The sequence below is a fragment of the Triturus cristatus genome, chromosome 7, assembly GCF_964204655.1.
Source record: "Triturus cristatus chromosome 7, aTriCri1.1, whole genome shotgun sequence".
NCBI lineage: Eukaryota > Metazoa > Chordata > Amphibia > Caudata > Salamandridae > Triturus > Triturus cristatus.
The window spans coordinates 1,617,886,917-1,617,912,328 of NC_140590.1; the positions used below are offsets into that span (position 1 = coordinate 1,617,886,917).

Here is a 25,412-nt window from a genome sequence, read left to right on the forward strand (position 1 = left end):
ATCAGAATCTGTATAGCGCAGCACAGTCACCCCTGCGGGTATCTGGGCTCTGTGGGTGCGACGTCTCTGTCGAACAGCCAGGTCTTGAGTTTGTTCCAGGGAGGGTGCTGTTCGAAGATGGAGGGCTAGATCGTTCCAGGTCTTGGGGGCGATGTAGGAGTAGGAGGACCCCCCACTGCGACAGATGTGGGGTGTGGGTGCAACGGCTAGTGAGGAGGAGCGCAAGTGTCTTGTGGGTAGGTAGAAGTTCAGTCATTGGTTGATGTAGGCCGGTCAAGTGTCGTACAGAAAGGTGCACCAGGAATGGAGAAGGGCTCGAGTTTGGATTATGAAGAGAATGATTTGAAAGATGGTGAGTTTTACAGGAAGGTGGGAAGCAGAGAGTAGTGGCTCTGAAGAGGTCGGTGAAAGCGCTGGTGACAAGGTTGCGGGTGAGACCGCAGGCTTTATTGCAGGCCCCAACCTTAAGGACCGGAAATAAAATGGAAGTTGGGCCAAATAAATATATGGTCTTGAAAGAGGTGGGAGATGAGAGTGATGCAGTGGGGAGTTATCAGAGGTAAAGTTACACAAGGGTAGGTAGATTAGTTTCAGATCAAGGTAAGGGTACTGAAGGGACAGGGAAAAAAGCTCACACAGTCAAAAGGGATGAAGAGCATAAGAAAGTGCAGGAGGGGGATGAGAACAATAAGGAGGTGGAGAATAAAGAAATGAAGATAAAGAAATTGCCTCACATGTGGATTACTCACTTGATGGCAGCAACAAAGGAGCAAATAGAGAAAGAGGAAGACTTGGATGTTTTTCAGCTGCTGCATAGGGAGGCAAAGGAAGATCTGAAGAAAAAGAGCTGGCAAGGAACTCAAGGGTAGCTGCCACAAATGAGAATTGGACAGTAGCATTTTTAATATATATATATATATATTTAATATATGCCAGTCTTTAATGTGAGAAATACCCAGAGAGGTGTGTCACGTTGTTTAAAAATACTGATGTAATAAGGAAAGTCCAGATTACTTTCAGGGTTATGCTTGGGTGAGAGACAATGAAGAGTGTTGTTCTTGTTTGTCAGTGGATCCCAAAGGTATGGGGCAACTTGACAATGATGTTTGACTGCAGTTGATGGCGCTCACTAGGCCGGCATATATGGTGTGCACGACTAGTTGCTGCAGGTGTTGTATCTGACCTTTCAAGGGCTTCCATCCCAAAGAGGGGTGAGTGGTGTATGGAGTGGTCAGCGAGGTCATTGTGGCACATGCTGGGCTTTCAATAGAGGTCAATAGAGGTTTCTGCAGCAGGAAAGAGTGTGAATTCAGGCATGAGTGCTCGAAGCACAGGGAGAGGCATGCACTTACACAATGTGGAGGTAACAGAGGAATCTCGAGGGTGGTTGGTAGCAGCACAATCAGGAAGGAATGTGTGGGGAGCCTGGCACATTGCGAAAAAAGTGCATACGCCAATTAAGCTGCACGGATTGAGTATTAGCTGCAATTTTATGAAAATAGATTAGATAACCAGTTGAAGTTGGTTGGTTTCGAACAAGGTTTTAAGTTGAGGGTCCCTGAGCTAGAAAATGAGAGTTAAACTAGGAAAGGAAATTAGCAAGGATAAAATACCGGAGCTTTTGGAGACTGGCCTTTCCATAAGTTGTATGTGTCACCAATGTGGTTCCATTGAAGAAGAAAGGAGAATTTCTTTTGATACAACAACTGTCATGGCTGGAAGGACAGTTGGTTAATGGCTTTAATGCAGAGGTGTTGGTGTCTGTAATGTACTCATCCGTTGATGTCACTAATGAGTTGGTGAGAACGATACTAGTAAGAGATAAGATAACCAAAAGTGACCTTAAACCTGCATTCAGACTTTTGGTGGTACATCTGGGCGATTTTGAACTGCTGGGAAAACAGTTTGAAGATCACTGTTTGTGGACAAAGCATTGCTTATGGGATATTCTATGTCTTGAGAGACTCTCCCTTTGTCTGCAGAGGATGTTCACGTATGCAACAGGTATAAAGTTGGGGATGCATTATGTGGATGATATCGTCTCTGTGGGCCCAGGTGGATCAATGGACTGCCAGCGGATGCTGGTAAGTTTAAAGAGCTTATGGTGGATTTGAGCATTCCTTTGTCCACAGAAATGATAATAGGGCTGCACACTGTCTTATTCTTTTTAGGAATAGAAATTGATTCAGTGAGGATGGAAGCAAGAATGCTGATGGACAAGAAAACGGCAATTCCATCGCTCCTGGATGACCGGGCCTTCTTGGTTACTTAAATTCTGCATGCAGAGTGGTTCGTGCTGATCGCACATTTTAAGGGACACTGGGTTTGTCATTGTCAGGTTTGACTCATCCCATAATAGAGTATAGCTATCAGCAGGGCTGAGAGCGGATTTGAGGGTGTTGAGGATTTTTCTACAGCACTTCAATGGTATATCATAGTGGAGCCTGGGTAAGGAGACAAGAGTGGAATGTTCAAATCTTCTCTGACGCGACAGGAGGAGCTGGGTTTGGTTTATTTTGGTCGGTAAGTGGAGAGCTGAATGACGGCCAGTGGCGTGGAAGCCAGAAAGACACAGCATAGCATTCTTGGAGTTTTTCCCCTGGTAGTTGCATTGGCCTTGTGGGGTGAGCAATTCAAGAACAAGAAAGTTGTGTTTAACGTATACAACATGGCTACAGTCAACAATGTGAGAAAGGCAGTCGGCTAGGAATAGCAAGGTCTTTCAGTTGCTGCTTGTTTGTGCTTGGGTGTCTGAAGTTGAACATTATTTTTCGGACTTGGCACATACTTGGATTTTACAATAAAATAGCAGACGCATTGTCTTGTTTACAGTGGAGATTCTGTGGGCTTGCATTGGGAGTGGACAGAGAGAAGAAAGTGATGGTGCAGGACTTGTGGTAGGTAGGAGACTGAGGATACTGAATATGGGGCAAGGTGCATTGGCACCATTGTCCAGGAGAGCTTATGGGCAGAGTTCTTAGACGACGTGGCACAAAGAAGAGATATTAGCTGCATGGAGGTATGGAAAAGGAAAATTATATAGTTACATTTATAATGATAATGGCCGGTACAGCTTTCTACAGACATTCTGTGGGGTATGCCCCATCTGCGGGAGACTTGGGGCTTAGGTTAGTGGGAGGATGGAAAAGAGAAAAGGGAAATGGGTAGAGGGTGTGGAGGCCATTACCGTGGTGGATTTTGCAGAGGGTACCTCTCCCTGAGGTTTACCTAGATAAGGCTCAGCTGGTGTTGCCGTCTATGCTGATGGTATGGATGTTTTGAGGGCTTTTCGTCTATCAGAACTACCAGGGTCTAAGAGTTAAGGCGCGATAACAGGTAAGACTTAGAATATACAGGGATGTATGTGGTGATAAGGTTGCAGAGGTCTAAAACAGACTAGATGGTGAAGGGGAGGACAGTATCTTTAAGAAAATACCCTGTGGCTAGGTTGTGTCCTGCTGAATTGTGGAAGTGTTACATTGCCAAAGGTTTTGTGGTAAGAGAAGAAATATTTCTGCATAGAATGGGTCTCAGGTTATGGCTTTTCAGCTGCTTCTTAAGGATTTAGAGGAAGTGGGCTGACTGTGAGAGAATTATGGAACTCATTTATTTAGGATAGGGTCGGCGACAGGCTGGTAGAAGGGGTTGGTCCAACGACAAGATTATGCAGATGGGCAGGTGGCCCTCTGATTACTTAAAAGAGATACGTGTGGGGGGTTGATAACATTGCTGAAAATGTTTTGCTGTTTTACTGCTAGTTGTTTACAGGTTTGGTTATGGGCCCATTGATGGAATTTATGTCCATTTGGATTTGCGGATGCTCTTTTATAAAAATGGGCTGAGAGGCAAGCGGCAGGAAGGACACACAGGAGGTATCTGAGGCTCGACAAGACAAAGATAAGGAAGAAGTGGTTGGGGAAGGGAGGGTGAGATGGAAGGAAATGTTGCTGTTGCTGAAAAAACATGTTTGCAATGGAGGGTTGACCAGATGTTTTGGTAATTCATTTGGGCGAGAATGGCCATGTGAAGTTAAAGGGTCTGGCACTGAGTAAGACACTGAAAATGGATCTACAAGAGGCAAAAACATGATGGAGTTGTACTTCTGTACTATGGAACGAGTTGATTCCTGGGCCGGAAGTGCAGAGAGCAGACATGCCAGCAACAAATGATAAAGAGAGGAGGGGGGTGAACAGGGAGATGAGGAAGTTTTGCAGGGCAGAAGGTACAGGGAAACTAGTACACGAGGACATTAAATAAGAGGAGAGGAGATTTTATTGTGATAACATAGTATTCTTGTCGGATTTTGGCGTGAACAAGTCTCTGGTGCAGTTTAGGAAGGCACTTGAGAAAGACCTTAGGTGAAGATGTGGTGGTGGTAGGTAGAGTGGAACCTTGACGGAGGTGCTGAGAGGGGGTGGGGGGATAAAAAATTATTTCTATGGGGCTTTTCTGGGTTGAGGGTTTCAGGATGTTTTGGGGCCAAAAAGGGTTTGAATGCAATTAGGGCGGCAGCGAAGCAGCACTGGGGGATTCAGAAATCTTATTGTTCATTAGGCGTGAGGTTTAAGGGAGGGTATGATACAATGATGTGTACTGAGGTTTTAATTACTTTGTTCAGCTATATGGCAAAGTTTCTGTCGTTTGTAGTGTGCACCTGCTTTATAAAAGTCACATTTTTCACAGCCTTTTGAGTGTCAGAATAGTTTGTGGAGTGTGCTGTCTTGTCAAATGGAGGGTTGGGGGACAGCCAACATTGGTGGTCTGCTTCCAGAGCTTTTTGGGCAAGTGGTGCAGTCTCAGAAAGTACAAAGGCCCTCAATAGGGGAGGCAGGGTAAGAGAGTGGGGCCTTAGGGGTGAAGGGCAGCATGGAATACGTCTTCTTTTGTGAGAATTCAACTCAGTGACTGTACTTAGTGAAAGGCGGCAATTTTCTACCTGCCCCTCCTCCCCATCATATAGGGAGTACGATTAACATATGGGAAGACTTTGAGCGCTAGGTTTAGATAGGTGCATAAATAGGTTTCAGTGTTTTTAGGAGGGTTTTTAGTAGTTTTTGATGAACAGGTGCAGCTGTGGTGGGTTTCAGTATGTTTAGGGCCAAAAAAAAGTTTCTTGAATTTTTGGGGACAGTGGGTGGTGAAGCAGCATCAGAGGGGAGTAGAAGGTTTACGGTTCTTTAGGCATGGCGTTTAATGCTTACATTGTTGACGTTTAATAAAAGTTCAGTGATAAAGGGGATTAGTGAACTCACAAGCATTGTTGCGGCTATGCTATTGGGTTGCCATTTAGGGGCGGGGTAAGTGAGGGCACAGGTTTCATTGTATAGTGCATTTATTTAGGTCGAGCCTAGCGCAGTGCGCATGCGCTGCCCTGCTCGACTTTATGTAAGGGCTTTAGAAATCTCACCACACGCTCGCACACGCTTGTGCGTGTACTTTTGGTTTTGTCCCAGGCTATTGGCCTTTGCGTGCGTCTTTGTAACAAAGACAGCACGCAATGGGCAAAGGTGGGCGCATGTCCTGCCTTTGCTCCGCCCACGTCCTATGGCATGCGGTTACCCGCACAGGCACCATCTGGTTTGAATTATCGTGCCCAGACGCGTGCGCGATAATTCAAACCAGATGTCTCGCTGTGGTGCGCGCACGCACCACTCGCGTGCTTGTTTGACGTTCTCATTCCATAGGCTCCCATTATTTTAACTCGATTCACTCGCTTCTTCCTTTCTTCGTTTTATTCCCTCTGCTCCCGCTTGCCTTCTTTCATCTTTTTTCTCCCATCGTTTCCTTCCTCTCGTCGTTCGCCTTTCTCAGACTCTCTCCTTTACTTCCTTTTCGCTTCTCTTCACTTTTTGGTTCAACACCCTTTCTGCCTTCCCTCCCTTCTCCTCGCTAGCCCCGCCTTCACATCCAGGACGCATCGCCCTGGTAAAAGAATGCGGCCTGGCGGCTCCATGGTTACTAAAGCAGAGCGCGCTTCTGCCTTGTACGGCTCGAATCCCACGTGTGGCCCTTCTGTACCCTCAGCCTGGACCCTCAACCAGCTCCATGGCACATCTTAACATGGAAGAGTACTTCTGCACCGCCCTGAAGGACAAGCTGCTAGTCTAAGAGGAAAGAGTGGGGTGTTCTGCGGGGAGGAGGAGGGAGCGTTGTGTGGGGACATGTAGTGGTTGTGCCTTTTACTATCACTGGCAGCATGACAGGGGTAATGTGTCGTGCAAGCTGCTGTAGCCTTCTGTTTGTTTTACAAATTAAGCATTAGGCCTATGGGCTCTGGTGCCACTGCACCTGATGCGTCAATGGGAGCTACACCCCTGCTGGTTACCGAAGTTTGGGGCCTGTGCATTTCAGCCCAGAAACGACGACGTGAATGGCAACACAAGCGCTCCGTGTTCCATAACTGTGGGGGCTGGAGAGGGCCAGACACCAGGCTGTTGACGTCATTTTCCATTTCCCTGCATCCCCACCCGCTCCCCTCTGTCTGCTTCATCCACATGCTGCTGAAACCCCTCTTTCACTTTTCCAGCAGCCAACAGTGATAGCAATGCAGAAATTCATTCAATCCTCTATCTGATGACGCTCAACACAGTATACCAACTAGGCAGGTCGCCATGCTCCCGATCCCAGTGCATTCTGTGAACTGTGTTCTTTCTCAGCTTTGGTTGATGTAGCACACCTGGTAGTAATCTGCATGAAAGTCGAGGCCTGTGGTCCTCCAGACATGAGGTTTGCGGCAGTGCTGGGTATACCCGAGACGGTATGCAATATATAATCACTCCATGGATTCGTGTAGTATGTGGAAGTGTGTATTAAATCAAGAGTCTCAGCAGTTGTGGCTATGTATGATTTAAAGAATGCAGGGAGCCGGTGTCCTGGCATAAAGCAGTGAGCTGTGAAACATTTTACCTCTCCTTGCATGGCTGGCGCAGTAAGACGACCCTGTCCTGCACTCTGTGCACCTGCTGATCCACGGCCTACTCACCGGACGCCTCATGGAACCGGCGCGTGCGCATACCATTCCTGATCAATGCACAGCCTTTCCCTAGTCCGTACACAGACAGTTTTAGATCAGTGTAATGCTCCAATCAAACCATAGGCTGGCGAGCTCGACTACAGAGACTTGTCTGAAAGTAAGCACTTAGGTCGACTTCGGCCAAACCCTTAGGCCGCAGTAGTGTTTTCACTTTTCAAGACACATACACACTGCTCCAGGGCAGTGCACACTGACCTTGCTGTAGGGACGTGTCTACATCCCTTGGGGTTGCCAGTGACTGTGAGCAGACACTGGGACCACAGCAGCTTATTCATTGTGCAAACTTCGACGGAAGCCTGGTGGGGCAGGTGGTGGGGCGAAGGTGGGTTGTAGCATGAGCCAGGGTCATCTGAGGGATTGGAAAATAGCTAGTACATAAATCGTGTTCGGTTTTAACACACATTTAATGTTCCAGTACTTAACTCCCTTGGACGTGAGTATGTAAAGCTACCAAATATATAATATTGCACCCGTTTGCATGGCCATACGGGTGCAGATCTACAATACAGACTTGGAACATCCTTTATTTTTGGGAGTAGTTAAGTATGTACAGTAAATCCACACAGCAACGAGGTCTGAGCTTTCAAGTTTCTCGGGTACAGGCGTGGGTAACTCATCCAGTCTAGAATTTTGGGTTGCATTGTGGGACTTGTAGTTCATTTTTATACCATTAAAAAAAATCTAAACTACAAACACCAGATGAAAAGAAACAAGCATTGGCATAGCCAATAGGTCTAGCCTTTGGGACTTTATAAGTGTTTAGCCATGCAACAGTTGATGTTGTTGCACCAAGGATATTGTGCTGGATAACTAAACACTTATAAGGTTCCAAAGGCGAGACCTATTGGCTATGCCAATGCTTGTTATTAGTTTGTTTGTATGGCTATGTGGCAAAGGTCCTGTGGTTTGTAATGTGCACCTGCATTAATAGCCTTTTTGACACACTTTGGATGATCAAAGTAGTTTATGGAGTGTCCTCTCGTTACCAATGTCTGGTTTCATTCAGGGACTGTGCTCAGTGCCTGATACTTTCATGGGATCTCAGGCATGTGGGAGCCGCGATAGGTTTTTGACGTCATGTCACCTTGCACGTAGGGTGACCAACCTTCCGTAAATTTCACGGACAGTCCTTAATTTCGGCCGTCTGTCCGTTGTCCGTGAAGGTTTCTTTAACGGACGCCATTTGTCCGTAATTTCAACCGGGCACCGGTAGCACAGCCCTAAAGCCGGCACAGCTTCCACCCACCTCCCTTCTTGACTCCTCTGCTGTTGAGGTCGGGTGTAACAGACTCCGATGCAGTACCAAAACTCAGATCCCCAGCAGCATTGGAGAGGCACAGCGGGATGGAAACCCTCACACCTTCAGCCCTTGATGAGCTGTTAAGAGGTGCTTGAAGGTGACTGAGAGGGAGGGGCTGCAGCTTCAGGCGCAGGGGCATCTATTCAGATGTAAACAGCCCTGAATGCCATGTCTCTTCAATTTAGAGGGGCCTCACACATTCCCTTTGTTCCCGGGCCCCAAAAATCGTAGAACCGGTCCTGATTACACCGAGGCAGCACGTGGTTCTCTTCACAGACCTTAATTACGGATTGTAAGCAAACCTCGGTTCTTCAAACATGCAGTCTATAATGTAATAAAATAAAGAAATGGCACAATCGCACCCACACTGATTAACAAAGTATGGAGGACAATAAGTTAAATCAGTTCTCTTGGAGTATCTCCTTTAAGTACTGTACATCACAGTGGGGGATTGCAAAACAAACATTTTGGAAAGAGAGCCTGTCGTCTCGTTGTCTTGTCCAGGAGGGGGTGAGGAGCCCTACCCCACCCTGGAAGAGACCAAGATGATACTAGAATACTGCATGCCCACCCCCATGCCCACCCTAGTGGATCCTCCTGTGATGGCTCCTGCCCCCCCCCAGTCAAGGCGCCTGTCCCCCCATGTGGACGCTCCTGTAACCCCCCCCCCCCCCCTCCCCGCCTGTGATGGCTCCTGTCCCCCCTGTGGTGGATCCTGTCTCCGCCCTGGGTGGCTTCTGCCCCATTCCTGGAATGGCTCCTGCAGCAAGGGTGAAGTTCTTGATGGGCCTCTTCTCAAAAAGGCTCAGCTCAAAATTAATATGTAAAAATGTGGGCGAGTAAGTGAAGGGATGGCTGGATGAATTAGTGAAAGGGTGAAGGGATGAATGAAAGATTGAATAGATGGAGAATGAGAATGGATTGATGGATGGATTGATGAGTGAGTGGAAGGATGGATGAGAGAAAAGGTAAATACCTGGATGTATGGGTGGAAGGGTAGCTGGATGGGTAAAAGGGTGGATGGATGAGTGAAAGGATGGATGAGTGAAAAGGTGGATGATGAGTAAGTGAGTGGATGGATGAGTGAAATGATGGGATGGATTGATGAATTGATAAGTGCAAGGGTGAATGGATGGACGGATGAGTGAAAGGGTGGATGTAAGGATGGATGAGGAGTGAAAGGGAGGGTAGATGGGCAAAAGGATGAATAGATGAGTGAAGGAGTGAAAGGATAGATGGATGAGAGAAAGGATGGATGAGTGATAGTGTCAATGGATGGATTCATGAGTAGATGAGTAGATGGATGGGTGGGTGGGTGGATGGATGGATGGAAGGAAGGATGGCTAAGTGAAAGGGTCGATGGAGAGAGAAAGGGAGGATGGATGGATGACTGAAAGGGTGGATGGGTGGAAGGATGACTGACTGGGTGGATGGATGAGTAAGTGAAAGGATGGTTGGATGGGTGAAAGGGTAAATGGCTGGATGGGTGAGTGAATGGATGGATAGAAGAGTGGATGGATGAGTATACAGATGGATAAAGTGAAAGGGTGGATGGATGATGGATGGATGAGTGAAAGGATGGACGAAGGGATGGCTGAGTGAAATGATAGATGGAAGGATAGGTTTGCAAATGGTTGAATATGTGGGCTTACTTATATACTATTGCACAACCTCCTCTGATGTGTCTGTAAAACGTATCTATTGTACTGAAGTTTTGTCCTGAATTTTGACCTCCTGTCCTGAATTTGTGTCCTGAATTTTGACCCTTTGTCCTGAATTTTTACACTCACCGTCCTGAATTTGCACCAATGCCAGTTGGTCACCCTACTTGCACGCAATCTAACAAAAATTTCGCTCGAAACACCAGCTCAAACGATTCACAGAGACACAGCCACGTGCAAAATGACCAGTGTGCTTTCTGTACGAAGAAGCCCTGGGAAGCCTTCCTTCCCACGTTGTTTACAGCCTCAGTCAAGCGCGCGCCTCAACATTCACCAACTCCTATCAGTAAGCAAAGCCGCCGGTCAACTCCCACACACTTGCTAGTGCCGTGCAACCCAGGGAAGTTTGTTTATGTTCTTCTGTGCACTTCCGCCACTTAGTACCGCCCCATCGCCGGACTCCACCTATCGCTTACCTTATCCAAATCGTTGGTACCGCCCCTCAACTCCAACACGCCCACCTCTCGCTTCCTGGTGCGGTTGCTTTCAGTTTCCTTTACCGCGGTTCTGTGTAGGGCTGGCCCCATTCGACCACCACCAGATGTGGCCTCGCACTGGCCGGCGAACGGAAGGTAAAACAGCGAACCCGCACGAACCGAGGTCTGCAGGGGTCTGCCTTAGGCAGGGTCTGTTGAATCTACATCCTCCAGGGTGTGTTCCAAGTCTGGGTGTCCGCGGGTAGGGTTTGCTGGGGAGGGAGGTCTGATAAAGGTGGGTGCATGCGGAAGGTGTTTGACGGATCTGCTTCCAGGTATTGCTTTAAAAAAATATATATATTTATTAGTAAAACAAGATAGAGAAATGTAAACAAACTTTAGCCCCAACCAAATCGGAAGGGCTGCAGAACGTAGAAAGTAGCGCGGTGGATTATAAACACTTGTTATATAACAATAGACAGGTGCTGCTTTTTTAAATTTAGAAGTGCCTTATAAACCTCCAACCGGAGATCTAAATGAAAAGACGACGTCCAAAAAGGAATATGGGTTATCAGAAACAAAACACCCAAATCGGCCGCCTACGGAGGACAAATAAATTAAAGGCGTTAAGAAGGGTCAATGTACACATTGGTGGGGGTCATAAGGAAGCAGATATAGCAGAGTTTGTGTTTTTGCGGCAGTTCGAGCGCTACACAAATGTCAGTGACTCCGACTACCAAAACAGACCTATCCCCACGTCATAACTTTTCCCCCTGGGCCTGTACTGGACTCTTCCTCATTGCAAGATACTTCACTGCGCAGCAGAGGTAAAGGTCCTCTCCCGGCCCAAGGACAGGGTTTGAGCTCATTACAATGTAAGAAGCAAGCTGCAAGCACTCCCGAGTGAGCTTCCAGGTCTTGTTCACATTTATGTCATGTCCTTTCCTACAGGTTGTGGTTGCTGCTGATGTTGTGATGTGCAGGACTGATGGGGGACCCAACGACAAAGGGTAAGAGCAGTCATCGCTGTGGGAATTGTATGCTTGGGAGGCTGGGGGACAGCCAGTGGTGTGGGAGGGTAGAGAACAGCCAGTGGTGTGAGAGAATACAGGAGAGTCAGAGTACACAACAATACTGTGGGGAGTCTCCTAGTGTGCGGCTAGTAGCCATAGAAGAGCCGCAGGCACCTGCCTTCCCCTAAGCATGGAAGTCAGTGTGGCATATGGGCACCTACTTGGGGAACTAGGATACGAGTGGCAGACCCATAAGGCAAGTGTGCCATTGACCATATAAAAGAGAGAGAGAGGGAAAAGGCACTGCAGGGTTCATGCCTGCCTTTAGAAAACAATCAAAACACAAATATTGACGTGACATCCTGTACTTGTGCTTGAAACAGATTTTCAACACTCCTTTCACTAGTCTGTCTTACCACCTTCTGCTACACTCCCTCCACAAAATAAAACAGGGCAGTCCCAAGAATTAGACGATGTAGGCTCACTCACGTAATGTGACATGCTTCATCATTTGCCACCTCGCCCCACCCTGGTAAGGTGGTTCTACCAGGGTTGAGATGATTCAATAGTATGTATTAGTCATAATAACTATATACGTCCACTAATAATACCTTATGGTTTTCTTTCAATAAGCCTAGGATACCACCTAAATAAAGGATACTTTGTGGTTTATCCTAAAGGATTCATTAACCTTGATCCAAGTTTTTATCCAGAAAAATAATAGGCAATTTCTAAGAACTCCCTCAGGCTAGCCCCACCCTGAGGTCAAGTCTGCCCTGGTATTGCCACCTTGCCAGAATGGGACGAGGTGGCAAGAGATGGTGGTGAGAGTATAGCAGTAGGTGGTAAGACAGACTAGTTAAAGGTGTGTTGAAAAACTGTTTCAAGCACAGGTAGAGGGTGGCACGCAACTTTTTGTGTTTTCAAGTGTGTAATTGAAGCATGCATCAGTCTGTTAAATGATGCCACTGTTAGGGTCCTCTCTTACTGATGAAATGCTTTAAGGAACGCAGGTTGTTACAGGCAACAGGGGAGCATGTGCATTGTGACATTATGAAGGCGAGTGTCCTGGGTGCATGTTCTCAGATGGTCCAGTAGGTGGCAGTGCATCTGCACACGGCCCAAGGAGGGTGGGATACAAGGAGGCTTATGTGAATACTACCACTCAGTAGTTGTACATCTGTTTACAGATTATTTGAATGAAGAGTGGAGGATTCAAATGGGATTCTTGCCCACCCGAAAAGAAGCATCCTTTTACATGTTATGGATACTGTCATATCCATGTACATTCACAGGAGTAAAGCAGTCCTGCCTGCTGGGATGGGAATTCTAACTACTATAGCATATTGAGACGCAGAGGGACCCTCAGGGTTCTGGTGTGGACTCTAACCAAGAATTGCGTAATAGGCGGGGAGGTGTCTGGATCTGGTCAATTAAAAAGTATAATGTAATGTTCAGTGTGTGTGTGTGTGTGTATGAAGGTTTGATCACTGCTCCCATGGGGCATATGTCATCTGCATGTTCCAGGGCTGGGGGGAGACGCTGTATCTGGCGACGGGTAGGGGATACGTGCCCAGAAGAAAACAAGACTGAGAGTTTGCAACATTACAGTAAACTGCTTGTGCGTGCCACGTGTGCCCTAAATCAATGAAACTATTACAAAAAACAAGGAAACCCTATGGGTCTGACGGGACCTTGGGTGAACATATGCTTTCAAGAACAAGGGTCCTATACAGTTTAATTAAAGCAATATCACAATTTAAGGAATCAAAAATTGGACTTATAATAGTGGCAAATTAAAGATGGGGTTTTAATAAACAACCAGATAGAACGTACAATTAATATGGCACACATCACATTTTAAACACCTACAGAGACATTTGTTGAGTTCTGAAACCACGTGTGAGTTGGCCCTGCCAGCAGGTCCGGCTCAAGAGTCTGAGCCTAAGTTGCCGTTGTCTGATCAGGGTAAACGTTGATCATCTCGGATCACTCAAGATGGCAGACAAGTGCAAACACCTCACCGACGAATTGAAGAGACGTGATTTCAGTGCTGTCTGCCTTTTTTTATTTAACAAAGGGGCAGATGTAGCATATTGAGACTACACGCACTAGGACCCCAGTAGTTCTCGGGCAGACTGTGGACAGAAACTGTGGAATAGGCGAGGCGCTGTCAGTGTGTAGTCAATAAGAAAAAAAATATGATGTAATGTTCTGTGTGTGAGTATATGCTGAAGTATAAAGTATGGTTTGACTGCAGGTTCCATGGGGCGTATTTCATCTGCCTACTCCAGGGCGGGGGGAAGATGCTACACCTACCTACCCTGTGGTTGAGTTCTCCGACGAGGCTGGCTGAGAGTACAAAGGGCCACTCATGTATTAAAGTGGGCTATAATGCTGCCCTCCATGTGAGCCTCATGAATGAGTTTGCCACTCTTGCGTCAAGGCATGGTTCACACTGGTCAAGATTCCATGTTTCTTATATCCCTGGCAGCCTCAGCAAGGTGAAGCTAAGTTTTGAATGTTTCTTGACTCTTCAGATTGTGTGTGAAACGAGGCTGTGTACAATGCCCTCACATTTGAACCACGCCCCCTCAGATCAATAATAGACTGTAAATTTTAGTTTAGACTTCTCTGAAGCCGATCAATCTGGCCAATCTTAGCCTTGCACTCCCTGGATAGGAACCCTTCTGAGTGGTGGAAGGGGCTAGCCGCCTGATGTAGGGGCATGTGGGTGACAAAGTTGTCTCACACTTCCTTTTATGAGTGAGGGCTGTAAAGAACAAAGTGGAGTAGTATAGTAAGTTGTAAGTCCTTTATTCTTCGCCAACACAGCTCCGAACGTGGAGCGCAAGAATGCAGCCGCTGCTCAGGATCACCAGCTGTCAACTGTCACCAACTGACAGCTGGTGATGTCACAGCTGGTGAAGTGCAACGATACGGTGTCCTCGCAGGGACACGCAAAGGCATATGACACTACGGTGTCCCCAGGATGTCAATACAAGTACACAACACATCTTCCCCCTTATGAACAGGGAGACAATGACTAACAAGGCTTAACAAAATGCCTAATCACAAATGTAATCGCTAAGTTTCGCAGGAGGTACTATCCTTCTGCCACACCTGCTGGTACTAGATGGTAGTGACTCGTCGTACCTAGGAGTAGGTGGCAAAACTCTGACAACCCTACCAGAATCCGTGCTAGGGGTGAGTGTCACTGGGTTGGGAGCTTCAGTATGTGTAGTGAGTGGGTACTGTGTGGCTTCACTGTTGGATGAGTCAGACAGAGAAATGTGGTGCTTGTTATCATTCAACTTACTGTGCACTTCGTTGGTGACTACCATGGTAGGCTTGCACACGGATAGGGCTGAGAAGTGATGCACCTTACCATCACTTAAAAGAGCGGAGTTGCAATACACCTCTTTAACTGTAAGGGGTAGCGTGAACCTGTTCTGACCCTTCGCTACGTGGCCACTTCTCTTTACCCTGACGATTTCCCCTATAGAGAGTTGCACAACTTTGCAACCATGTTTGTGGTCGTACATATTTTTGGTTTTGTTCTGACCATGCTCAACCTTCCTTCTTACTTGGTCACTGGACCAGTGTACACTCTTTGAGGCTAAAGCCCAACCCACATTATCCTTAGAGAGAGGCGTTCTGCCCCGCATGAGTACGAATGGGCTGTGACCGGTTGAGTCACACGGCGTGATTCTGTAGGCCCATACTGTTTTTAGGATCTCATTTTTCCAGCACAGTCTGTTGTCATTGGACAACTGGATAATGCCTTTTAGTACCCTATTAAAGCGTTCCACCGCGCCGTTTCCGGCCGGGTGGTACACCGATGTGGTTTTGTGTGTAATTTGGTTTCTAGATGTGTAGGCCTTAAATAGGTCTGACAGGAACTGCGGCCCATTGTCACTGGTTATCTGTTTTGGGAGCCCTTCTCGCGTGAATACAGAATCTAGAAACTCTACCACCGCCCTGGAATCAGGTTTGACCGTGAACGTGAGTTCAGGCCATTTGGTAAAATGGTCAATAAGTACTATTATATACCATTGCTCCTCTTTTCCCTCTATGGGGCCCATGATATCTATCCCCACTCTTTCCCATGGCATGGTCGGGCAACTAATGGGGTGTAATGGTGGTCTAAGAGTGACTTGGGTCTTATCGGATTGCTGACACATGTTGCAGTTCCTGACTGCTCTTTCTACGTCCCTGCTTACCCCAGGCCACCAGTAGCTTTCCTTGACTCTCCTTTTACACTTAACTATGCCTAAATGTCCCTCGTGACAAATATCAAGGATTCTTTTTCTTAACGTGACTGGGGGTACCACCCTACAACCTCTCAACAGTAAGCTATTCTCGTGTGACAGTTCCTCCTTCACTTCATAGTAATGTCTCATTGTTTCAGTGAGTTTATTTTTGTGTGTCCACTCTCCTTCTAACATCCTGATCACGAGGCAGATGTCCTTGTCCTTTTCTTGCTCAGTGAGCCATTCTTCCTTTGAGATACCCTGTAGATTGTCATCTAGGCTGGCAATGCAGTATTCTCCCTCGTCAGTTTCATTTTCCTGGTTTTCTTCTTTTATCGGTAATCTGCTTAAGTAGTCAGCCACAACGTTCTTCACCCCAGGTACGTATTCAATATTATAATTGAAGTCAAATAGGCGTACAGATAAGCGCGCTAGCCTAGGTGACGCTGAATATAGACCTTTTGTCGTGAACACCTTGGTGAGCGGCTTATGGTCCGTGCATAGTGTGACTTTGTTTCCCCACACATAATTTCGAAAGTGCTCCAAGGCCCACACACATGCCAATGCTTCGCGTTCAATGACAGAGAATTTTTCCTCCGTCGGTGTCAATGACCGTGATGCAAACGCTATGGTGTACTGTACTCCTTTGTCATCTTTTTGAGTCAATACGGCTCCAAGGCCCTTTGAGCTTGCGTCCGTTGTGATGGTGTTGCGGAGTGAAGGGTCAACAAGGGCAACCCCTTCCTAGAGATGACGGCCCAGATTTCAAAGGACACTCCCACTTTTACCGATTACTTCTGGGTTCTGACTGAGCGAGGTTTGTGCAGTCTCATCTCTTGGAAGTGCATTTGGCCATGGCGTGGTTACTAGTTACTTTAGTAAAAAAAAATACAGTGCTTGCCTTTCCTACTCCCTGAATGTGGAACTGTGTAGTTTTGTGTGATATGCGTAGTGCACATTTTTGTGCAGAACCAACAGTTTAAGTGATACTGAGTAGCCAGACCCTGCACAGATTCTCGCAGCCAGGTGGTCAACCCAAGGTTAAGTGACCTAAGCTGAAAGTGATCTTTAAAATTTCAGGACAGTGGGATTGACACTGGACCAGGACAAGACCAGGGGGTATTTGAGATAAAGGTCTCTGCTCCTATAGATTTACTTGTGTGTCTGAGATTTCTCTATGTTTTGTGAGAGTGGCAGTTGGCGCGATCGTACAGGAGAGCTAATGCAGGCAGATTACCAAGCACAGCAAAGTGTGGTAGCGGTCAGTGTGGCATCCCAATAAGGGTTAACTGGGTCATCTGGCAACATAATGAGTCTAGTCAAGGAGTGTGGTAGACGCAGAATAGGCCTAATGGATGTAGACAGTAAGACCTGGTAGGTGGCAGGTGCCAGGTACAGTATGGCTTAGATAAGGTAGGTATGGCAGTACACAAATATTTATTACAGGCCAGGTGTGGCAGGCACTACAAGCTCCAGTTCAGATGTGTGGTGACAGAGCAAGGCTCAGCGCAAACATGTGGTACAAGGCTTGGCACAACCTGATATGTCTTCCAACATGTCACTCCTCAGCAGAACCCATTTGTCTCCACAGTTGAAGAACTCGCCCTGAAGCTGGCAAAGGCAATCGAGTTAGGTGATAAAAAAACTTCCATAGAGTGTGCTGAACACCTGGCAGAGCTGTATGCGCCAGTGACAGTGCAGTTAAAGCAAGAGGCCTACCCCAAGCAGAACATCAGGTGAGTTGTGTATCTGAGCAAGAGAAGTGTCTGTGTGTCAGCCTGATGTCTGACCGCCGCCTCACTGTGTGTGCTAAGTGTCTGACCGTTGCACTGTTTGTGCATGAATGATCCTGTCTGGAGACCGCCCTTTGTGAGCCAAGTATATGACCTCCACACTGTGGTATGTGTGCACCAAAGGTTGAGTAAGCCTAGTGTCTGCATAACAGATGTCTGCAACTAAGCCTGATGTCTACAACCACATTGTGCGCGGCGACTTGGCAATGCACTCCTTCTGAATCAGTTTGGGGACTAATCACTGGAGAGAGAATGAGAGCAAGTGAGAGCCTGGCGTCTTAACACTGCACTCTTTGTGAGTTTTGCTTCATGTCTTAGCGCCACATTTTAAGCGAGCCTTGTGTATTAGATCGGAGCACCACAGATTGTGAGCGCGCTGTCTCTCAGTATAACTTTTCATGCAAGTTCTCTAATTTGAGGTACCTAACTATTTAAAATCTTGTTGCCCCAGGGCAAGCTTTGTGTGAGTTAAATGTCTAATGATGATGCTATAGTTGTAAGGGGTAAACTACTGTGTAGTTTAGGGTACCACTATTTGAATAAGCGTACTCCAGAGGCTTATACTGATTGTGTAAGTCAGCGACCTAAACTTGGTAGTGTGTGTGTGTGTAAATTCACGAGCCAGGGATGAGACGATGAAAGCATGTTGCATGCATATTCTGTGTCCTGTTGCCTGCTCATGGGACTGCCTGTGCCAGTTTGCTGCTTGAGGTTGTCACTCCATGTCTGTGAGTAAGAGTTTGCTGCTTGAGAATGATGTTGTTTCCAAGGGCGTGCTTCCTAGTGAAAGGCTGCAGTGACTGATATTAATACCCGAGAGGGAAGATGTATGTATCTTATAGGTAGAAATATAATAAAAATATACACATCTTCCTGCCCACATTAATTTATCCTATAATATTCAACAAAATCTTTAAAACTCTTTGGACACTGGCCACGCAGTGCCTTTGACTAAGGGAGTTTAACTTTTCAAATGTTTGTAGACTCCGTTGTCCACCTTCTTTTCAGGCAAAGTTGAATCTATCTCAATGAGGAGGAAAACTTTCCTGTAATACTGATATTTTTAGAGCATGTCTTAAAGGGAGCCTTATCTTAGGCCTAACTATATTGTTGTTCTTAACTCCTCAACAGACAAACCCGTGCTCTGGGGTATCCCTCATGTCTCCTGACTCTCATTATTCAGTGTCTACCTTGTGCTGCACATACATTGGCTGCATGGTATGGATTTTATGCTATACGTGTCTGCAAATGATACCCATCTCGAAGCCAACCTCAACAGTGAGGAGGAATTGGGTATCTGACGACCCCCCAACATATTGGAGCTCAGGGGTTAGTCAATGAGCTCATACTACCTAATGGCTAATGTATAGAAGTCAGATGTCCTTGTTGCCAAAAACATCTCTAACAAGTAAGCTGTAGTCTCTAGCCTACATCTATCGGCTTTTGCCGTCTGACACTTAAATCGGTGAGAGATTTAGGAGCGGTAACTGATGCAGGCCTTTCTCGATCTTGGCAAGCGGCTGGTGGTTTTAAAGCCTTTTGTTTCTTTCTACAGATACCTTATAGGATTTTACAGTTTCTAAATGTTTCCCTTCACAAATTGGTGGTCTACGCATTTCTTAATGTGAGGCTGAACTTTTGCAATGTTGTGTACAAGGGGTTGCCTGCAAAAAACACTATTCGACTGCAGAATATCCAGAACGATGTAATCCCTGTTATTTCTGCCCTAAGGAAATTAGACCCTGTAGCAGCAAAGATCAAGTACTTTATTTGATATTCGTTATTGAAACTTATCTCTTTCGAAGGGGCGTGTTCTGGCATCACTTTACTTCTTTTTTTGGCTCCTTCTTTTTGGTCAAAATATTTGAGAGGCATTTCTTCTCACAAACTGCATTTTATCTCTAGAAAGCTTTTGCAGTTCCCATTGTTCTGCTCTAGTTTTTATATCGAACATCTTTTACCTGGCAAGGGGTGATCTTGTTGAATCCTCTACCTATGTTTCTGAAAGTAGAAAATAATCATCTGATATTTCGAAATTAACTAAAAACTGGGCTTTTTGTTCATTAGGGATTCTTAACAAGTGCCTAACTAGTCACTTCTCTATCACATCACCAAGATACCTTCATTGAGGGTGGATGTCCATGCTAGTAAATTAGCCAATTAGATGAAGGTGACACTGCTCAGTAATATTTTGGGGGGTGGTGGTGTGTGAATGCAATGATGTGGAATTCCTATAGCCCAACACTTAGGACATATTGTTTGGGGTCAAGGGCAACACGTTTTCATGTGTATTGTGTCCTTGGGACAAGTAGGCCAAGCCCCCTGCAACACAAACCCTTTGGCTGCCATTTTGCAGTACCACATTATGGATCAGGGAAGGGCACTGTCTGCAGTTAAGGTGATATTTTTGTCCATATGTTAATGCTGTTCAAACTTGTATTTATCATTCATTAATTGAGAGCCTTTATTATTAGGGTGAGTGCTCTAAGTAAATGTTGTAAGCTCTGACTGCACTGCTGACAGTGGTTCCAGTATAAACATATGTTTATACTGGAACCATCAACGTTTAGCAATAAGAGGCTATGTATAATGCTCCCAGAATGCTCTCTGATTTGATTCAATTATTTGTAGAAACTTGACAGCAAAATTGATGATTTTTTGCTTTCAAAATAAAATGTTCATAAAAAAATGAATGCAGTCCCTATCCCCTCAACATACTTCGTAGCGATTAATGCAGCAGTAACAACTCTGCTTTGGAATGGGAAAACTCCCAGTATAGCGATGCATAAGCTTACGAGAAGCTGGTATGATGGGGGTATAGCCCTCCCTGATATTAAAATATATTACTGGGCTTCCCAGTTGGTCGCCATTAACCAATGGCTGCATATACCCCAAAAAGGCAATCTCACAGACCTACCGGAAAATTGTGAATAACCGCCCAGATCCCACGGAAGCGCTGAAGGCCAGATGGGAGGTAGAACTAGGTGACATAGACGAGGCTGACTGGCGGGAGGCGCTGACATCCCTCGGGAGGCGGGACTACCATCAAGACTTAGACTGGTGCAATTAAACATTTTGCATCGCACTTATTATACTAGGACCCTATTACACAAAATACATCTCGCGGACACACCACTTTGTCTCAGACAGTGTGGAGAGCCAGGTCCACTATACCATACTATCTGGCAATGCCCAGAGATAGCGCGCTATTTGAGAGGAGTGATGAGAACGCTCTCACAGGTCACAACAGTCACAATTCTCCCAGAACCAAAACATTGCCTTCTCAATATCTGGGAACCCACGGACTTGAACAATACAGCTCAGGAATGGGTGACATTGGGCATGACAGTGGGGAAACACAATATAGCGCAACGTTGGGGGTCCAGACTTAACCCAACGCTTAGTCAATGGTGCAGAGAGATGGACTTAGCAATGGTGACAGAAAAGTCAGTCTACACTCATCGAGGATGCCCAAAAAAATGGACGAGGGTATGGGGGAAATGGAACTCCTACCGGGGAAATATATGTGAACCCCCACAGGATGAATCGGGGTCAGACATCGGTGAATAAACACACTTTTAGTATACGATGAGCGCAGGACATGTTAAGATTTGCCTGTTTAACCCTAGCACCCTTGCTGAGAATGAGCTCCGATGTATCTGTGCGGCATAAAGATTGACCGGACCTGTTTTACAAAAAGACGGTGCACCAAGGGAAAAGTCTTTTCACTAGTTCCAATTTGTTGTTCTTTTATTTTCGTTCAATTTTCAAAAAACAGACTCAGCCAACGCGTTTCGTTCTCTACGAACTTCGTCAGGGCATAGGTTGTTTCTAAGGAGCGGCCACCATAGTTTCCAAAAACAGCCGTCTTCCAAGTGGTATATGAATATATGTAACCTCTCCAAATATAGAGGCTCTCGTAAATGTATCACCGGCTAGTCCAAAAATTAATTAATCGAAACCTTTGGTCGGTTTCTATGTATCGCAGGTAAGAGTAAAACAACCTTGTTGTTGTGTATTTAGGCCCAATGTACAGGCTCCATCATTCTTTCAAAAACGGGCGCTATCTCGTGTCACCGGTGAAAGATTGACCGGACCTGCTTTATCTTTCTCTACGCACCGTGAATGATTGTTATTGGAAGATATTGTTATGGTGAGCAATTTGTTGTTGAGTCATGGGAAAAACGAGTGGACCGGAGAACGGGAGGGGGGAGGATAGTTTAATATCGGGTATTCAGGAGACTGTAATATAGATCATTAGATGAACACAAGTTTATAATAATTGTTTCTCTACATCTGAGATCTGCTTTACCCAAATTTGCTGCCTTGAGGACCAAAGGTTATGAAATAAACTGGAACTTTCGTGTAAGTGTGCTTCTGTTGCTGTACGCACCTTGGACTGGAAAATAGTAATTATGACCAGTGCTTTGTGTCTATCCTATGCCGAATGGAGAATCTTGGTACCCTGTGTATTACGATGTGTTTAAAATCTCAATAAAAATATGTAAAAAAAATAAATAAAAATGAAAGCAGGAAAAAAAGTTTTTGCTAAACTACTGTAAAATGTCAGGTACTATTTCTTTGCAGCATCAGTTAGTAACATGTTGATGCATGCTAGTATTTCCCAAAAATATTCATAATGGAAAATCAGTGTAACCAGTTTCAATAAGAGTATGGGAAACAAAAATAAAACAAGCATTGTCAAAGCTAGTAGGTCTCAAATTGGTGGTCAGCTTTTTAGGTCTCGCTGAGCCAGCGCATGCGCTGCGAGGCATTTAGTGTATGGCTCCAGAAAATGCCACCACACGCTTTTGCTTGTGGCGGCCTAGAGCTTGCGGTTACACGCACAAGCGCGCGCACCTCGCTCCGCCTCTCCAATGCTCGCTATGCCTCTCCTTCTTCCTCTTTTCTTAAGGCACGCACTGTCTGTAACGCAATGAGGCTCGAGAATACTTCTGAGGGGGGCAGGGGGCAATGTGTGAGCGTGGTTGCGCGCACACGTGAACCCGTCGCTAAGGGAATCCACTGTTTATCTTAAGGAACCACGTCGTATCTGCATTCCAGATGAGGGTATGTCGGAGACAAAAATGTGAAACCCCAGACTGCGCGTTTGCTGCTGTTCACACATGCAAAGCCCCCAGTTACGCCCACGACAGCTCACAGCTTTTACTCACGTGGGAACCGAGAGGTAAAGCTCAGGAGCTCCTGAAAATATCTGTGAACTGCATTTTAGCATGAGCAAATATGCTTGTGTAGATTTGCTCATGCGAAAATCTGAGTGTTTGCAAGTTCAATTTTCCTCCAACCACTTTTTTCCTAACTCTGGAAGAAGATTTACATCCGCCATTGTCAGGAGTAAATTTACAAAATTTCTCAGTATGGGAAAAGATTAAAGAAGAGTTGTTGAGAACCCTTAAAACTGACTAGTTAGTAGGTGTGCACAGACTCAAAATGGCATTCTAACACTTGAACTATTGCTTACCACTACCATCAGCCCCAATTTGTAGATCTGCAGAAACATGGCAACATAAGGGGGTTGCCAGTATTCAAACACTACTATAATATAAGCCCTGGCATAATCAGGGAGGCTATATCAGAGCTCTTATATAATGAGATTGCTGCCATCATTTGTTGCCGCAATATATGGCACTAAAGGGTTCAAGTGGATTTTGTTACAGGACAAGTAGATTTATGAAGCAACCTGCCCCATGGACAAGTAGATATTTTATTAAATTCCACAACCCTGTGAATGTAATTTCCCTACCAAGAGACCAATGTATGTGAACTCCATGAAAAAGCCTGCTGCTAGGGAATATCACTGAGTTCCTAGTTTCACTCCCTGAAGGGGTGGGTGATTGTGAGTATATCCATGTACTGGAAAGTAGTTGAAATTATTATGAAAGACCGTACACTACATCTGCAAATCTGACTTACCATGTCAACTGTTTGGATCTGAACTCTGTGTCTTGCACATATGTGGACCTGAGCTTGGTATATTTAAAACATTCGGTCTGACAAGAATCAAACAGGTTTATAATGCATCTAAGAACATTTTGTTTCCCATAGATTCTTGGGTAGGAGAGAAAACTAGAGAAGGCGAGCTTGGTGCTTCTATTTAAGCAACGTCTGATTGGTCATCTCAAGCACCTCATGCTGGCTATCAGGAAGATTCTTCCAGCATTTGTCCCCAGGTGCATAACCACCTCCCATCCATCGTATAAATATTGAAGCGTTATTGAAGCTCCTGTTTTAGAGCTGAGCTGTATTTTTTTTTTTTTGCTACCTCATCTAGGAACTCCATTGGTTGATGAGGCTTTGTGTGTTCGTGTTACCTTGTGGTTTTGGAGTATCCAGTGGTTTCCTTATCGGATAAGATTGGGGTAAATGTGGAGTTTGTTTCAAGCAGTGAATGCATCTATCATCCATACTTAGTGGATTTCGCCCCTGGAGCAGCTCTCTGCATGCATGATGTGAGGTCCCTGACCTTGAGTTTGGTTTGTTGTACAGGAGGACGTCTGGATGTTTGTGCAATAAGTGAAGACTTCACTCTTACATGAAAATATATATCGGTTTTATAATACTTGCTTCCACTCCTCCTTTTTTAGACTGCGGGTCAGTGTTGAAGATGCCGGGTCCCTGACAGCGCCCATCACACTGAAGGTCAGCGCTGACATGACGCTGGCTACCCTGAAAGATCTGGTAAGAGACTAGGAACTGGCACAAAGTGGGCTCAACAAGAATTGAGGAATGGAGGATGAACACAACGAGACCTAATCTCTGGCAGTTGTGTGCTTTGTTGATACTTTTTACAAGGTTTGGGAGTCAGTGTTGGCGTTTGGAAAGGTTCTGCCACAGGTGGGGCAGTCCAGGCATGGCTGCGTTACTATGTAAATGAAGGGGTATGATGAGTGGTTGGTAATTTTTAGCATATCATATCCGAATTGACTAGGTAGAAGACCGCATCAGTCTGGATGGTTCAGCGATGGCATTTAGTAGGAGATTGTTAGCAGGAGGGGGGTAAGTGGTGGAAAGGAAGCCACATTCAAATGTTGAGTGAGCAGCAGTGGTTGTTTCTATTTTAGAATTGGCGAGGTATGGTAGGATGCTCATTGGCATGGGAGATCAGGGTTGATATTGGGTGGGTAATGGATGGCATGTGGTTTGTTGGTATTAGTCCTGGAAAGTGAGGGGTAGGTGTCATTGTGGGTTTAGTGTTGAATTGGTCACTGTTGGCCTAGTAGGGCGAGTGTTGGCTTGCGGGGCTTTGTTGGCATTAGGAGGGCTCGGTGTCAGCATGTGGCTGTACTGAAGAAGTGGGGACCATGTAAAGGTGTTGGCCAGAGGGTAGAAGTTAGCAGCTTAACCCAGCTCTGTTCGCTAGGATAGGCTGTGCAACTTTGTTCTTCGAGTAAGCTTTACTCTGCTACATCTGTGATGAATATGGACAAATCAATTGTCCCAGGTTTTTCAGACCCTGTGGCCCTGGAAGTCCTTCTGTACATGTTTCGTATGAAATGTTAGTGATGCTTACCCCATTCAATTTCTGGCTCTGCCTTATTGATGATTCAGGTATTTAAGGAGTACAACTTTCACCCAAGTGTGCAACAGTGGGTGATTGGACAGAGGCTCCCACGCGACCAGGAGACCCTGCACTACCATGGCATCCGCAGAGACGGCGACACAGCCTTCCTGTATATCCGATCTGCCAAGCAAGCTAAGCTTACCCCTGCTCATCTGGAGAAAGCACAGCGGCAGATCTTTTTGGAGGGTGAGCGACCATACCAGTGTGTGGGAAAACAGCATGGGAAATGTGAAGTAGGGAATGCAGACACTGGATGTGGGACTCCTTTTGAAGCCATTTTTTTCGCTGTCTTGTACTTTTG

General features: G+C 45.8%; 1 protein-coding gene across 3 annotated transcripts in view; it reads left to right on the forward strand.

Moving 5' to 3' along the window:
- Nucleotides 1-10,500: 10,500 nt before the first annotated feature.
- RBCK1 (RANBP2-type and C3HC4-type zinc finger containing 1) overlaps nt 10,501-25,412 on the forward strand; it is a 152,137-nt gene continuing 137,225 nt past the window's right edge. The window contains exons 1-5 of one of the 3 annotated variants that reach the window (XM_085619547.1): nt 10,501-10,626; nt 11,422-11,480; nt 17,328-17,472; nt 24,135-24,228; nt 25,099-25,297. In XM_085619547.1, coding sequence (XP_085475673.1) covers nt 11,459-11,480; nt 17,328-17,472; nt 24,135-24,228; nt 25,099-25,297 — 460 coding nt within the window. In that variant the 5' untranslated portion in view covers nt 10,501-10,626; nt 11,422-11,458. Of the gene's footprint in view, nt 10,706-11,421; nt 11,481-17,327; nt 17,473-24,134; nt 24,229-25,098; nt 25,298-25,412 lie in introns of all 3 variants that reach the window. The other 2 variants (XM_085619548.1, XM_085619549.1) reach the window with 2 other exon arrangements.